This window comes from Dipodomys spectabilis, unplaced genomic scaffold (assembly GCF_019054845.1).
Source record: "Dipodomys spectabilis isolate Male_0828 unplaced genomic scaffold, ASM1905484v1 ptg000147l, whole genome shotgun sequence".
In the NCBI taxonomy this organism is placed as follows: Eukaryota; Metazoa; Chordata; class Mammalia; order Rodentia; family Heteromyidae; genus Dipodomys; species Dipodomys spectabilis.
Window position 1 is genome coordinate 8663780 of NW_024870824.1, and position 15146 is coordinate 8678925.

At 46.3% G+C, this 15146-nt stretch overlaps 1 protein-coding gene across 2 annotated transcripts in view; it reads right to left on the reverse strand.

Moving 5' to 3' along the window:
• Positions 1-48: 48 nt before the first annotated feature.
• Arap3 (ArfGAP with RhoGAP domain, ankyrin repeat and PH domain 3) overlaps positions 49-15146 on the reverse strand; it is a 28380-nt gene continuing 13282 nt past the window's right edge. For both annotated transcript variants that reach the window (XM_042692119.1, XM_042692120.1), the window contains 16 exons: positions 13860-13923; positions 13449-13612; positions 9979-10191; positions 9634-9739; positions 7526-7673; positions 7187-7255; positions 5698-5772; positions 5484-5598; positions 2912-3040; positions 2699-2832; positions 2397-2479; positions 2264-2299; positions 2063-2126; positions 1807-1944; positions 1527-1565; positions 49-1069 (listed from right to left, as the gene is read on the reverse strand). In XM_042692119.1, coding sequence (XP_042548053.1) covers positions 590-1069; positions 1527-1565; positions 1807-1944; positions 2063-2126; positions 2264-2299; positions 2397-2479; positions 2699-2832; positions 2912-3040; positions 5484-5598; positions 5698-5772; positions 7187-7255; positions 7526-7673; positions 9634-9739; positions 9979-10191; positions 13449-13612; positions 13860-13923 — 2057 coding nt within the window. In that variant the 3' untranslated portion in view covers positions 49-589. The remainder of the gene's footprint in view (positions 1070-1526; positions 1566-1806; positions 1945-2062; positions 2127-2263; positions 2300-2396; positions 2480-2698; positions 2833-2911; positions 3041-5483; positions 5599-5697; positions 5773-7186; positions 7256-7525; positions 7674-9633; positions 9740-9978; positions 10192-13448; positions 13613-13859; positions 13924-15146) is intronic.

Consider the following 15146-nt stretch of genomic DNA (forward strand, 5'->3'; position numbering starts at 1 on the left):
AGCCTGGCCATACTTGTTTAATGAATGAATGAATAAAAGAATAGAAAGTTTTTAGTTCCAAGGTTTATTAATAGTGACTAATTGTTTTGGGTTGTTTGGGGGCTCTTCTTTGGCCCAGTTCTCAACACCAACAATTTCCCCTTTCCATGGCTTCCCTGTAAGCCTAAAATATGGGAATTGGGATAAGACAGGTTTAGATATGACCCATACGTCTTCCTTCCAAACTTTATTTTTCCTTAATGCAGTAAAACCACCCTTCGACACAAACTTCTCACAGAACCCCTACATACCAAATATGTAAAGTAGGAGCTGCCTTGTTGAAGAAAGAATGTGGGGCCTTACAGTGCTAAGAAACACAGTTTGATATTCATCACCCTCCTGGCTTCACAGCACAGATTTTTGGGGCCCAGAGAAGAGCCATTACCTTCCCTGAGACACACAGCTTCTAGGAGCCTTAGACTAGTGCTCGTTCCACAGCACCATGCTAGATTTTGTATTTTGGAGTCTTTCTAGCCACGCAAAGGAAGCTCCAGCAGTGTCTACCATTGTGACAGCCTGAATCCTCAAGGTACCTCCCCCTCAATGCTGGTCATGTGAGGGGCTGGCTGGAGGGTGGACTAGAAGTAGAGGAAGGTTGGGTGGGAAATCTGGGTGTCTGTGTTGGAAGCTCAGTGGGGCTGGGGGTATTGGAGCTGGATGGCTGAGTAGGGCTTCCTGGGCCTGAAGAAGTCTCCTCTTTCCTCAGGATGAGGCTGTTCAGCTCCTGGAGCAGCTGTTCCTCCAGGGACCCCCGTGTCTGGGGACTACTCCTTGAAGGGAGTCCAGGAGGAAGGTCAGGTGGTCTTTCCTCCCAATTGCTTGCCTTGGAGAGGGGGATTTGATCAATGGACGTCTGGTTAGTGTGTGGGGTCTCTGAGTCAGTGGTCCACTCTGATATGGTTAAGAAGGTCGAGGTGTCCTTGGTAAGCTCAGAGAAGGCCCCCACCTCTTCATATACTGGCTCTTCATACACAGGCTCCTCCTCCAGCTCTTCTTGCTCTTCCACAGAACCCTGGGATGACTTCATCGGCTGGATGGGAATGGGGGCAGCAGGGGGCAGACACAGTTACTGGATTATTAATTGCGAACATTTATTGAGCTCTTCCCTGGACCAGACGCTGCAAGATACTTCATATATTTGATATGAGAACTGCCTTATGCAGGAGCTTCTTACTATGAAAGAGTGCAGAAGAGTTAAAATGCCCAAGATTACATAGCAAGGGAATGGGAATGGTGAGGATTGAACCCTTCTGCCAGACTCATTCACATAACCACTTGTCTTCTAGCTCTACAGTTCTGTGATCAGTGTCCTTTCCTCACCATGTCTTACCACTCATCATTTTTTCTTCTCTGACTTTGTCTCTGTCTGTCTGTCTGTCTGTCTCTGTTGGTCTCCATCAGGACATACACATATCACATTGGGGCTTGGGCAGTACAGACAAACACAGGGCTGGCAGGTGCATAGCTGAAGCAGGCACAGTACTCACAAAGAACATGGACAGGGTCCTCCGGTTATGTAGTCGCCGCTGGGCACACGTACAACAGGAATGAGAGGAAGAAGAAACAGAGGCACAATGAGGTCTGGCAACAGGAGGCAGGGATGGGGTGCGGGAGCACAGAGAAGGTGGAAGGGAAGGTCGAGGTCAATAGAGGGGGCACCATCCTGGCATGTACTCCACTACTTCTTGTGGTGTGACTGTAGTAAGGGTGGGATCAAGTAAGAGTTGGGACAGGTGCGGTGGGGGGGGGAGGGGGGGAAGGTCTCACCAGGGTCTGGTTGGCAGAGAGGAGGGTGGCTCCACTGTCATCTCCACGGATGGGTAGCAAAGGCATAGTGCCAAACTTCTGCCTAGCGAGGTCAGAGGAGGAGCGGCGTCGTAAGACCACTGGCTGCTGGTCATCGTGCTGGTGAGAGGGTGAGAGGTTGGCACCAGTGGGCTTAGGAGGCACTGAGAGGTATACCTCCCCCCACAACCCCCTGAGAGACTAGAGACCCAGCCCTCAACCTTTTCCTCCTCCTCACCTGGGCTTTAAGGATGCTGGTGGTCCAATCCCACATCTCATTGGCATCAGTGCAAGACAAGTAGCTGAGGGAGATCAGAGTTGATTTAGGGGAGTGAAGGAGTCACAGCTCTAGGGATGATGGAATAGAAGAAGGGAAAGAGGAGGAACAAGGACAGGGTATAAGTCTGGGCTAGAAGAGGAGCCAAGCTGGAGTACTCACAGGTGCATCTTCTCCAGTATCAAAGTGAAGCCCCACCTGGAAGAGGCCAAAAGAGAAAAATGATAGGATGACTTTCAAGCCAAAGAAGTAATGGAAGAAAGGCTGTAGATGAAAGCTGAGGAAGAGAACTCACGGTGTTGGAGGTTTTAACTTCTTACGGATTCCCAGGTAGACTTTGGCACCTTCCAGTGGCCATTCACGTTCTGGTTTAGAGCTCTGAGAACAGGAATAGTCAGTGAGGTTGAAAGCTCATGGTTAGTGAGTTCAGGAAATCATGGAAGCATTGGGGATATGTGACCGCAGGGTCAGACAGGTCAAGGTCAGGAAAGCCATGAGGCAGATGCAAGTATGCTCTGTGGAATCAGAGGCTTGGTACAGTCACCAGTCTGTTGCATGGTCACCCAAGAGTCTCATTCCTCTATCCCAGGGCCTCACCTTCTTCTCTTTGAGCAGCAACAGGCATTGACCACGTAACAGAAAGAACCTCTCCTGGAAGCGGCTTCCCAGCAAAGGGGGAGGCTCCTCACGACACCGTAATAGTCCTACCCGTGGACTCTCACGTCGGACTCCTGGGCACAAATGGATAATGCTGAATGGAGCCTCCAGGAGAAGACTGGGGGGAATATTAGGCTGAGGAAAAAGTCTCACCGGTGAAGAGGCAGCCAGCCTGGGCCAGGGAGACTTTCCTTAGGAGCAGAGAGGCTGAGCAGGGCTCTGGAAGCTGGCACCATTGTAGGGCCTGCTCTAGGACCTTCTCCTTAGGGTGCAGTGGCCGCTCTGAAGAGGAAAAGTAAGGGTAAGAATCAATCAGCATATCCAACCAAGTCCTTAGGATCCCAGCTTTTTTCTACCAATCTCTCACTCATACCCAATCTACTATCCAGCCACATTTAACACTGTCTCTCTGCCAGCTACCACATGGCACTGGGAATGCCTGGTGAGCAAATACATATGGCCTGCCTTCTCTAAACCACAGCCTGTTGGGGGAGCTGACAATAAACAGGTGGGCAAACAAAATAATTAGAGATTAATAATTGCCTTGAAAGAAACAATAAGCTGAGAGATTAGGCACAAGCACAAAGAAAGAATGGGCAGCAACTGAAAACAGGGTAGTCAGATAAGGTCTATCAGAAGTTGCATTTGAAGATGAGGCTCAGCAGTGTGAAGGATTAAGAAGAGCAAGCCATGCTAAGATCATGTAAGATGTTATAGGATGAGGGGCTGGGAAGATGGCCAGTGGTAGAGCACTTTCCTTGCATGCATGAGGCCCTGGGTTCAATTCCTCAGCACCACATAAGCAAAAAGAAAAAAGCCGGAAGTGCTGTGGCTCAAGTGGTAGAGTGCTAGCCTTGAGCTGAAGAGCTGAGGGACAGCGCCCAGGCCCAGAGTTCAGGCCCCAGGACCAGACCCCCCCCCCCCAAAAAAAAAAAGATGTTATAGGATGAAATGGAAGGAACAAAGGCTCTGAGTTTGGAAAGTTGTCTCTGGGAAACTGGACTATGAAGCCAAATCAGGAAAGTAGCTTAGTAGTAAATGCTTGTCTTGCTCAGATCCCTAGGTTCAATCACCAGCATCAGAAAACAAATCAAAACCAAACAGCCAAACAAACAAAAATAGCCCATGAGACCGCAGAAAAGAGGTGCGTGGCGGGGGGGGGGGGGGGGGAAGAGCTGGGAATGTGGCTTAGTGGTAGAGCTCTTGCATAGCATGCATGAAGCCTTGAGTTTGATTCCTCAGTACCACATAAACAGAAAAAGACAGAAGTGTCTGTTGCTGTGGCTCAAGTGGTGAGTGCTAGCCTTGAGCAAAAAGAAGCTCAGGGACAGTGCCCAGGCCCTGAGTTCAAGCCCCAGGACTGGCCAAATAAAAAAGAGGACAGAGGACAGGTCAGAGAATAGGTGATGTGAGATTAGGCCTGAGAAATAAGCAGCAGAAATAAGACACTTTCTGGATCTTACAGTTTACAATAAGGATTCCGAATTGTCTTTTATTTATTCTAAGCTCTATGGGAAAACCTTGGAGGGTTTGAAACATGGGAATGACATGATCTGGTGTGTATCTGAAATGTTCACTTGGCTGTGGTGCAGAAAACAGCTTGTAGGGGGTCAAAAAATGGAACATTCACATTCTGGAGCCATACCTGTTAGGGTTAATGTTGGATGGTGTTGGGCGGTGGTACCAGTGGAAGTGGAGAAAAGTGGTAGATTGAAGTGGAACCAGCTAGTTGGTGGGTGGATGTGAAAGGAAATGGAGGAGTCTCAGAGGACTCCAGGTTTCTGGTCCTAATAATGAGGTGAATTATGGCACCATTTATTGAGTTGGGAAATCTTAGAAAAAAATCTGGAGCCTAGAATCCTAGGATCTCAGTTGGAAGCCAGCTTGGCTGGAAAGTCCATATGCCACTATGACTCAAGTGATAAAGCACCAGCCTTAGACAAAAAGCTAAGGGACAGTGCCCTGAGTTCAAGCCCCAGTAGTGGCACAAAAAACAAGTTTGTTTTTTTTTTTAATCTGGGATTTTTGTTAAAAGAGAAAGCTAAGGAATCCAGAAAATGCCCTTCTTAAATGTTATAAATGTGAGGTACCTGTAAGAAGTGAAGATGTCAAGAAGCAGTTTGTGAGTCTGGAATTCAAAGAAGAAGTGTGGGCCAGAGATAAAAATGTGGCTGTCTGGGGCTGGGACGGTGGCTCAGTGGTAGAGCACATGCCTTGCATGCCAGAGTCCCTGGGTTCGATTCCTCAGCACCACATAAACAAAAAGAAAAAAGCCGGAAGTGCTGTGGCTCAAATGGTAGAGCCGCTAGCCTTGAGCTGAAGAGCTGAGGGACAGCGCCCAGACCCAGAGTTCAGGCCCCATGACCGGACCCAAAAAAAAAAAAATGTGGCTGTCAGCATGTTAATGGAATTTTAACCTTGGGAAAGAATGAATTCATCTAAAGAGAGATGAGATAAAGAAGAAAGAGTCCAAGATTTATCCTTGGTTATTGTAACACTTGAATCTAGGCATAAGGGGTAGAAGGGAAAAGGCACTAGATTTAAAACCAAGAGAAAAGCATACTGAGAAAAAGGGAATGGGTTAACTTATTAAACTCTTTTCACATGAATGAGTGAATGAGTAAGATGTCCAATATATTTGGCATTACCGAAGTCACTGATGGCCTTGACCTCATGACTACACACTCCATCACATACCCACAGGCAGGCACATGGTCATACTCACCAAGCTCTCCATGCTCAAGAATCTCAAACGTCATCCACAAGTCCGTCCCTGCTGCTGTTCCCCGCATCTCCAGTACCTGGTTAGTCAGCTCCTCAGCAGTCAGTGTTGGGGACACCTGGGATCCAGACAAAAGCAGAGAGCCTATCCTAGTCAGGCCGTTGACTCTGCCCTCTATCCATTTTTTCCCCTCGCCTCCAGTTCCCTTAGGACTAACCTTCAGGGTGACACAGTTGTCTGGGAGCTGTTGCTCTATGTAAACCTCCATGATGAGGTCTCCAGCCTGAGATAGCTGAACAAACAGGTTCAAAAACAAGATGTCAATGGGACACAGGAGTATGAAGAAATACCAAAATCAGACGATTCCTTACACCAGGTGCTGGCAGCTCATGCCTGTAATCGTAGTTACTCAGGAGGCGCAGATCTGAAGATCACAGTTCAAAGCCAGCCTATGTAGGAAAATCTGTGAAGCTCTTTATCTCCAATTAACCACCAGAAAACCAGAAGTGGCACTGTGGCTCCAAGTGGTAGAGTGCTTGCCTTGAGCAAAAGAGCCCAGGCCCCAAATCCAAAACCGGGGGGAGGGGGAGGGGGGGAAGATTCCTCACACCGTCTCCTACCATCTCCCCCTTCTCTTCCCAACTCTCTCCCCAATGTCGCATGGGCCCTTAAAATGGAGAGTGGAGGAGCTGGGAAGATGACTCAGTGGTAGAGCGCTTGCCTTGCATGCATGAAGCCCTGGGTTCGATTCCTCAGCACCACATAAGCAAAAAGAAAAAAAAAGCCGGAAGTGGCGCTGTGGCTCAAGTGGTAGAGCGCTAGCCTTGAGCTGAAGAGCTGAGGGACAGCGCCCAGGCCCAGAGTTCAGGCCCCACGACTGGACCCAAAAAAAAAAAAAAATGGAGAGTGGAACTGCATCTTTAGTTTTATAGAGTACTACCCAAGGCAGTGCCACACAGTGGTTGGAAAAAGAGGTTTGGAGGCATACTGCCTGGGTTTCAACTCTGCAACTCACCACTGTATGATCTTGAATAAGTGACCTTCTGAGCCTCAGTTTTTTTTGTTTTTTGTTTTTTTTTGGTAGGTCATGGGGCTTGAACTCTGGGCTTGGGCACTGTCCGTGCACTCTTCAGCTGAAGGCAAGCGCTCTACTGCTTGAGCCACAGCACCACTTCTGGTTTTCTAGTGGTTTATTGGAGGTAAGAGTCTCACGGACTTTCCCGCCCGAGCTGGCTTTTGAACGGAGATCCTCATATCTCAGGCTCCTGAGTAGCTAGGATTACAGGCGTGAGCCACAGGTGCCCGGCTGAGCCTCGGTTTTTATTTGAAAAAAAAAAAAAAGGAACTACCTACTTTATGGACTGCATGATACTAAAATGAGATTAAAGGTTCCTGGGATATAAGATGTCCCTGGTTAAAAAATTTGCTACTGTACTATTGTTCTCACTGCTCTGGCTGACTATACTAACTCTTCCCTGGTTCTCTTAAGCTTAGATATGAGATGCTATTGCTACCATTCTGTAACGAAGAAGCCTCATGGTAGAATGAATGGTGTAAACCCACTACCCAAAGCTCTTCTCTCCTTGGGGTTCCCATCTCCCAAAGAGCTGAGGGTCAGTATGATGAAGAACAGGCAGAAAGTTAGTTTTCGGTCTTTTTATTTCCCCTTCTGCCCCACCCAGACCTCTAAGCTCAGGGCACATTACCTGCACATCCTTCCAGGTAGTGATGAGACTGACCTCCAAATCAATCTGAGCTACCTGATCAGAATCAATCTGTGAAAAGGCCAAAGATTGGTATATGTGAGGAGGCTGATGGAAAAGGAAGGGAACGGGGACCTGAATAAGAGTTGGTGGTATGAAGAGCTAAGACTCAGTAGGGAGAGGATGCTGGGAAAAAGGCTATGGAACAGAGAAGCCCAGGGATGTGGGAGGAGGTTCTTGATACAGAGGGACAGAGAGGTCTGGGCTAAGGCCTATTGGGGTGGGCAGAGTACAGCAGGGGCTGGAGTGATTGTAGTAGTCCAGAGGTCAGGAAAGCCTTACATCAAAGACAGAGACATAGCCATCAATGAGCTCCTGCAACACCCGAACCTCATGCTCCCCTCGTCCATCTGTCTGGAATACACTGGGTGCAAACAGAAGGGCCAGGTTCCGTGTGCACATCTGGTTTAAAGCTGCACATTTCTGTACCCTGCAGAAAGGGATCAGGGTCATGAAGAATGCAATTATGCTCACCCCTTCACCAAAACATCCATAGATTCAGCAAACACTTATTGAGTTCCTGCTGTATGCTAGGGTCTAGGCAAGTACTGGGGATACAGCAATGAATAATACACAACAGTGGCCTTAGGGATTTATGAATGATTAGGCATGATCATAAATACAGCAGGTAGCAGCAAACTTTTTATGTAAAAAGCAGATAATAAATACTTGAGGTTGTCAGGCCATGGAATCTGTCGTAACTCCTTAACTCTGCTGTTATAGAGAAAAAAGAACCATAGAAAGCTGAGTGCCAGGGGTTCATGCTTATAATCCTAGCAACTCAGGAGGCTGTGTTCTGAGAATTAGAGTTGGAAGCCAGTCCAGGCAGGAAAGTCTTGAGACCCTTATCTCCAATGAACTTCCAAAAAGTCAGTAGAGGTGTGGCCCAAGTGGTAGAGCCCTAGCCTTGGGCACAAAAGCTCAGGCCCTGGATGCAAGCCCCAGGACTGGCATACATGCACGCACGCGCGCACACACACGCAGAAAACAGTATAAAATACATAATATATAAATTAATGGGTATGTTTTTATACTTATATACAGAACTTCGCTTACATAAATAAACAATAGGTCTGGAGTTGACCACTTTTCTACTATTACATAACCAGTACAGTACAGCCAGGGATTCATCCCAGAATAACTCAAAGGCCACTTTCCCCGATAGATTGGGAAAAGTAATCTGCATCTTATTTGTCTCTCTCTTTTTTTTTTTTTTTTGCGATTTTTTTATTGTGATTAAGTGATTACATAAATTTCACAAATTTCAGTGTTGTGGGATTGTGATGCTTAAAGTCACAAACACATTCTAACCTTCATGGGGCAAATTGTCTTTATCATGGTCTATAAAGTTTATGAGTTCTATGAGTTTTTTTTTGGGGGGGGGTCCAGTCCTGGGGCCTGAACTCTGGGCCTAGGCATTGTCCCTCAGCTCTTCAGCTCAAGGCTAGCACTCTACCACTTGAGCCACAGCACCACTTCTGGCTTTTTTCTTTTTGCTTATGTGGTGCTGAGGAATTGAACCCAGGGCCTCATGGATGCAAGGCAAGCGCTCTACCACTGAGCCACCTTCCCAGCCCAGAGTTCTATGAGCTTTGACAATACAGTTATTTCTTCCACGTCGGGTGATATGTCTCTCTTTCTTTTTAAATTAGTGGTACTGGGATTTGAACTCAGAGCCTTTTGCTTGTTAGGTCTAGAGCCATGCCTCGAGACCTTATCTTTGTATTTCTTACAGCTAACTCTTTGCCTAGCATAGCATAATAAAACAATATTGATTTCTTTTTCTTTTTTTCTTTTTTTTTTTTGCGGTCCAGTCGTGGGGCCTGAACTCTAGGCCTGGGTGCTGTCCCTCAGCTCTTCAGCTTAAGGCTAGCACTCTACCACTTGAGCCACAGCGCCACTTCCTGCTTTTTTTTTTTCTGCTTATGTGGTGCTGAGGAATCAAACCCAGAGCCTCATGCATGCAAGGCAAGCGCTCTATCACTGAGCCACCTTCCCAGCCCAACAATATTGATTTCTAACCATTTCTAAAGGCTTTTACTAAGAATTTCACATGGAATTTCATATCCATATAAGTGGAGGTGATATTACCCATCTCATCCACCTAATGAGGTATATAGTATTCATTACTTCACCTTCCTCTTAGAAATGAGAAAACAGGCTTGAGAGGGAACAAATAACTCACCCAAAGACACACAACTAGAATGATGGAGCTAGATCAAAAACTTAGGTATGTTGGACCCCAAAACTTTATGCTACAACAACCATCACTGAACAGCTGTTTGTGGAATGAATGAATGAATCAGTAAGTGAATGAAATAAATTGTGGAGTCTGACTGAGGTGATGAACGTTCAGGGAGGGAGCCTGCAGAGGATCTAGCCATACTGACCGATAGAGATGCCCAATGAGGGTAGCCAGTGTACGGCGATTGACCCGAGGCAGGCAGCTAATCACTTCTTTATACTTCTCCAAGCGTTGATTCTTTTGGGGAAGCTCTGAAGATGGAATGGAGGAGAGGATCCAGGTAAGGAGCATAGGCTAGAGTGTGGAAAGAGATATCTGGAGAAATCCCTGCCTGCCTCCTACCTCCCCCTAAGCCAAGTCTCCACATGACCCCTAGGGTGGAGTGCTGAGAAGGAAGTCTTCCCAATACCCCAAGAAAGCCTCACAGATTCTGATAGTAGGAAGGAGGCAAATCCCTTTTTGGCTTCATAATGAGGGATCTTGGGAGTACCAGCAGCCTCTCTCCAGCGAGGCAGTAATCGAGCAGAGGTCACAGGGTCATCAAGCTCTCGAAAGAAACGTTTGAGGGTGTCAGTAACATCTTCCACAAAGTGTTCCCCGGGCCGGAGTTTCACAGACCGGGCATCCCGCCGGAAGTCAGCAAGGAGTCGTAGGCTACGGGCCCGAGCGCCCCCTTTCCGATATACACCTTCCAGTCTGAGCCCTAGAAACAGCCAGTAGATTCTGTTCACCATGGCAAAAAGGACAGGCCATTACCCACCCAGTGACTCTCTCCTTGGGACATGGCTACATAGGAGTAGGAGAGCTGAGTGTTTTTGATTCTTAGCTCCTTGCCAGGAAGTAACTCTCTGACCTCGCTGTTGTCACACACAGTATCCCTGTTAGTATTATGCTCACCTTTGGTCCTCAGCTCCATCCAGACCTGGGCCCCCTCCCATTCCTGAAGTTCCCTCCATACAGCTGGCCCCTCCCTCTCTCCGCCCAGACCCACCTGAACTCCCATCTACTTCCTGTCCCCTCAGACCCTCCTGCTACCTGGATGGTGACAGGAGGCCATGTGCTCCCTCTTGGGGAAATATGGCTCCTCATGCCTACCTCTGTGTGGTCCCCTGGGATGGATGTATCCAATCTCTTTCAGCCCCCACCTGTATCTGCTGTATCTCATACCACTTTTATCTTTAAAGTAGTACTCTTTGATCTGATTATCTTCAGATTTTATATTTGAGCATTTACCAAATTTATTTACAATCCAAAAATCAGTATCCCCCAGTATCCATGCGCAATTGGTTCCAGAAATTCCCACAAAATAACCAAATCCACAGATATGTCTCTTATATAGTATTATTTGCATATAACCTAGACAGTTTGACCTGGATGCTTTAACTCATCTCTAGATTATGTGCAGTACTTGGCATGATGTTAGTGCTGTGTAAGTAGCTGTTATGCTGTCTTGTTTATGAAATAAAGACAAGCACAAGTCAGTACATATGCATCTCTCTCTGTCTCTGTCTCTGTCTCTGTCTCTCTCTCTCTCTTTCTTTCTTTCTGCTAGTGGAGTTTGAATTCAGGGCTTTGCACTTGCTAGCCAAGTGCTCTAGTAGACCCATGTTTCCATGCCTTTTTGGTTTCTGTTTTTCAGGTAAGATCTCTTTTGCTCAGGGCTAGCTTTGGACTACAATCTTCCTACATCTCCTTCCTGCATAGCTATGATTACAAGACTATGTCAACGCCGGGTGCTGGTGGCTCATGCCACTCAGGAGATACGAGATATGAGGATCAAGGTTCAAAGCCAGCCCAGGCAGAAAACTCTGTGAGACTCTTATCTCCAATAAACCACTAGAAAAAACTGGAAGTGGCACTGTGGCTCAAGCAGTAGAGTGCTCGCCTTGAGCTAAAGAGCTGAGGGACAGGCCCAAGCCAGAGTTCAAGCCCCAGGACCAACAACAACAACAAAAAAGACTATGTCAACATGCCCAGCTTACAAATATTTCATGTCTTTAGTTGGTTGAATACACAAATAGATATAAAACCTGCAGGTATAGAGGGACGCTTGTACTTTTGGTCATTTGTGAATATATACAGAGAAAAATCTCAAGTCCCTCTTCCATATTCTTGTTCCTAGATGAGTCTCTGTCTCTGCCTCTCACTTTCTTTCTTGGGAGTGTCAGTGATTGAACCCAGGGCCTTGCATATGCTAGACAGGGGTACTAACACTGAGCTGCATTCCCAGCCAGAAATATCCTTTTCATGGTAGAATTCAGAGTTACATTTTCAAATACTTGTGTTTTTTTTGTTGATGACCGCACTGCATAAAATAGCTTCCAAGTATAATTCTGAAAGACTGCTTATTATTTCCAAGTATAAGCAGGCTGTAATGTGCCATACAGAGAATATTTCTGTGCATTAGATAAGCTTCATTGAGGTATAGTTATGCTTCTGATTTCAATGTTCACAAATAAAACACACACACATTAAATAAGGTCACTTTAAACTGAAGTGTGCGTGCATGTGTGCATGTGCGCGCGTGCGCGCGCGCATACACATACACACACACACACACACGCATGCAAGGTCACACATTGATTCGTTGACAAAAATGTTGTACCAGAAGTTCAGAGGAACCTAAATCTGTCTCTTCCTTGAGGTAAGGATTCAGTATTCACTAATTGTTTGCAGTGGCTTTACAGAACATAACTCGTGCAAATAATGAGAACTGATTATATTTGTTTTCTTAATGCCATCTCACACTAATGTGTGAGATAGCATTCACTGCTGTATCTATAGCATCTTCCTCATGATCACTAGCTGCTCAACAAATCTGTCAAATGAACTTGTGGTGTATGGATCCTGGAGTGGGAGAGGGGCATGTCTGACCACCCCCTCTTTATTCAGGACCTTCCCACTAAGCTTCAGACTGAATTCCTCCTGTGACACAGGGAGGCTGAGAAGAGGCCTAAATAAGTAAGATAAGTCACTGAACGATGCTATTGCCAAGGTGAGAAGAATGTTATTAGCTATGACTGTCCAGTGTCTATCTTTTCATAGGGTGCCTCATCTATCTCCTCCTCCTTCCCCTTTCCTCCTCCTCTTCTTTTGTTTTAGGTGGGGTTGAACTCAGAACCTCATGCACCTTCATTAGCTTTCTGTGAGATTTTTTTTCCCCAAAAATTCAACCTCATAAATGGAGTCATAGGGAAGATAGATTTCTACATGGTCCTTATTTGTGTAGAGAACAAAACAGAGGCTAAAAACTCACAAAGAAGTGTAGGGATGAATTGCCAACTTCATGTCTGGAAAATCTCTCCCCACAGAATGATTCTGCTCAGACTATCAGGAAAGTTGCTTTCTGCACAGTGAGGCTCTTGTCTAGTGGCTTCCTTCCCTCTGTTCACCATAGCTGTGCATCCTCCATCACATTCACAGTGTTGCATTCATCCACCATCCCCACACCTCTATGAAAGTGACCTCCAAACATGTACCCCTGTCAGGCTCTGAATTCAAAGCTTGACACATAACTACTTTGAAAAATGAGGACTGTTTGTTCCATTTTACAGATGCAGGAACTAAGGCCTAGAAATACACAGCAGCTTGCCAAGTCATAACACCCTTTGGTGCTGGGAAGCAGAACCCTTTTGTGTTGCTGCCAGTATTGAGAACTGAACTCAAGGCCTCATGCTCTTGCTTAGATTTTTTTGCTCAAGGATGGTGCTCTACCACTTGAGCCACATCTCTACTTACAGCTTTTTGTTTGTCAGTTGGAGGTAAGAGTTGTCTGCCTAAGCTGGCTTTGAACCGTGATCCTCAGATCGTAGCCTTCCTGAGTAGCTAGGATTCCAGGCATGATCTAGAACCTGGCTCAGAACTATTTTTAGGTGGCTCATCTCCCATCTATGGCTGTGTCCATGTTCTCCTCTCCCCATCCTGACCCCACTGGCTCAGTATCAACCAGTGCCCACTCACCATGCTGGGTGACAAAACTGATGCAGGCGTCCACAATGATGGGGATGTCACCCCGGCTCATCTGCTGCTCCTGAAGTCCTGTGCCTCCCCCACCAGCGGCACCTCCAATGGCTGCATTCCATGCCGAGAAGTCTAGCCGACCCTCCCCCTGCAGATACAGGGTCCTGAGACCCAAGAGTTGGGTCCAAGTCAGAGCCAGCTCCACAGGGTCCTTTGACTGACAGTTCAAGAGCACAAGGACCCTGACTTTGCAGAAGCACCAGCAGGGGGCAGCAGCACCCAACCCAGATGGTCCCAGAGCTAGGGAAGCAGCTTTGAGGAAACAGGCAGTGATCCAAGAGGACAGCGTGCAGACAGTGGGATAAATTTCAGAAAAGGAGCTTTGAGGCTAAAGGCAGGAACAACATTTACCTTCCTGTCTCTACCAAGACCAAATGTTCCTTTTTGTCTGGGGTGTCAGCTGCAGAGACCACACCTGATAGGAGAATCACTGGACATTAATATCATCTTCATCTTCATCATAGGAAATACTATTTATGAGAGCTTAAGGAATTTAGGTACTAGATTAGGAGCCTTACATTCCATGCTTCATAAATCCTAGGAGTTACATATTACTCTCTCCATGTTATAAGTTGCATTACAGCTCAGAGAGATTAAATAACTTGCCTTGCTTTATTTGCTGTAAAATAAACCCAGGCATTTTGTTTCAAAAGTTTGAAAATAATATGATACTATAATTTTCTTACTCTTCTTTTTTCGTATTGTTGTTGGTTGTGGGGCTTGAGCTCAGGGCCTGGGCACTATCCCTAAGCTTTTTCACTCAAGTTCTACCACTTTGAGCCATAGCACCACTTCTGGTTTTCTGGTGGCTAATTGGAGATAAGAGTTTCATGGACTTTCCTACCCAGGCTGGCTTTGAACTTCAATCCTTAGATCTCAGCCTCTTGAGTAGCTAGAATTACAGGTGTGAGCCACCAGTGTCCAACTTCATATTCTCTTTTAACAAGAAGGATAACAGTGAGGGTATCCTGTCCACCCTCCCAGTCCCCAACCAGCAAAAATAATACCAACAATAACATTTATATAACATGTACTGAGTACTTTTGCCTTATTTTAACTTCACTGTAACCTTCTGTTGTGGTGGTGGTGGTGGTGGGTATGGGCTTGAACTCTGGGCCTGGGTGCTGTCCCTGAGCTCTTCAGTGCCCGCTGTCTCTCTTTTTTTTTGGCCTATACTGTGGCTTGAACTCAGGGCCTGGGTGCTATCCCTTTAGCTTTTTCTCTCAAGAATGGTGCTCTACCACTTGAGACACAGTTCTACTTCAGGATTTTTGATAGTTAATTGGAGATAAGAATCTTATAGACTTTCCTTCCCAGGCTGGCTTTGAACTGAGATCATTATATTTCATCCCCCTGAGTAGCTATGATTACCAGCATAAAAAGATGAGGAAATTAAGGCACAGAGATTAAATCATTTGTCCAAGGGTACACAGGACATATTAAAGGTAAGGCCTATATCTAGGTAGTTGGACTTCAGAGTTTGTACCTAAAGCTAATACATTCTGTTCTTTCTCACTAAAATTCTTGTAATTTGTAAATCCCACCCCCCCCCTTTTTTTTATGGTTGGGCTTGGGTGCTATCCCTGAGCTCTTAAGCTCAAAGCGAGCACTCTACCACTTGAGCCACAGCACCACTTC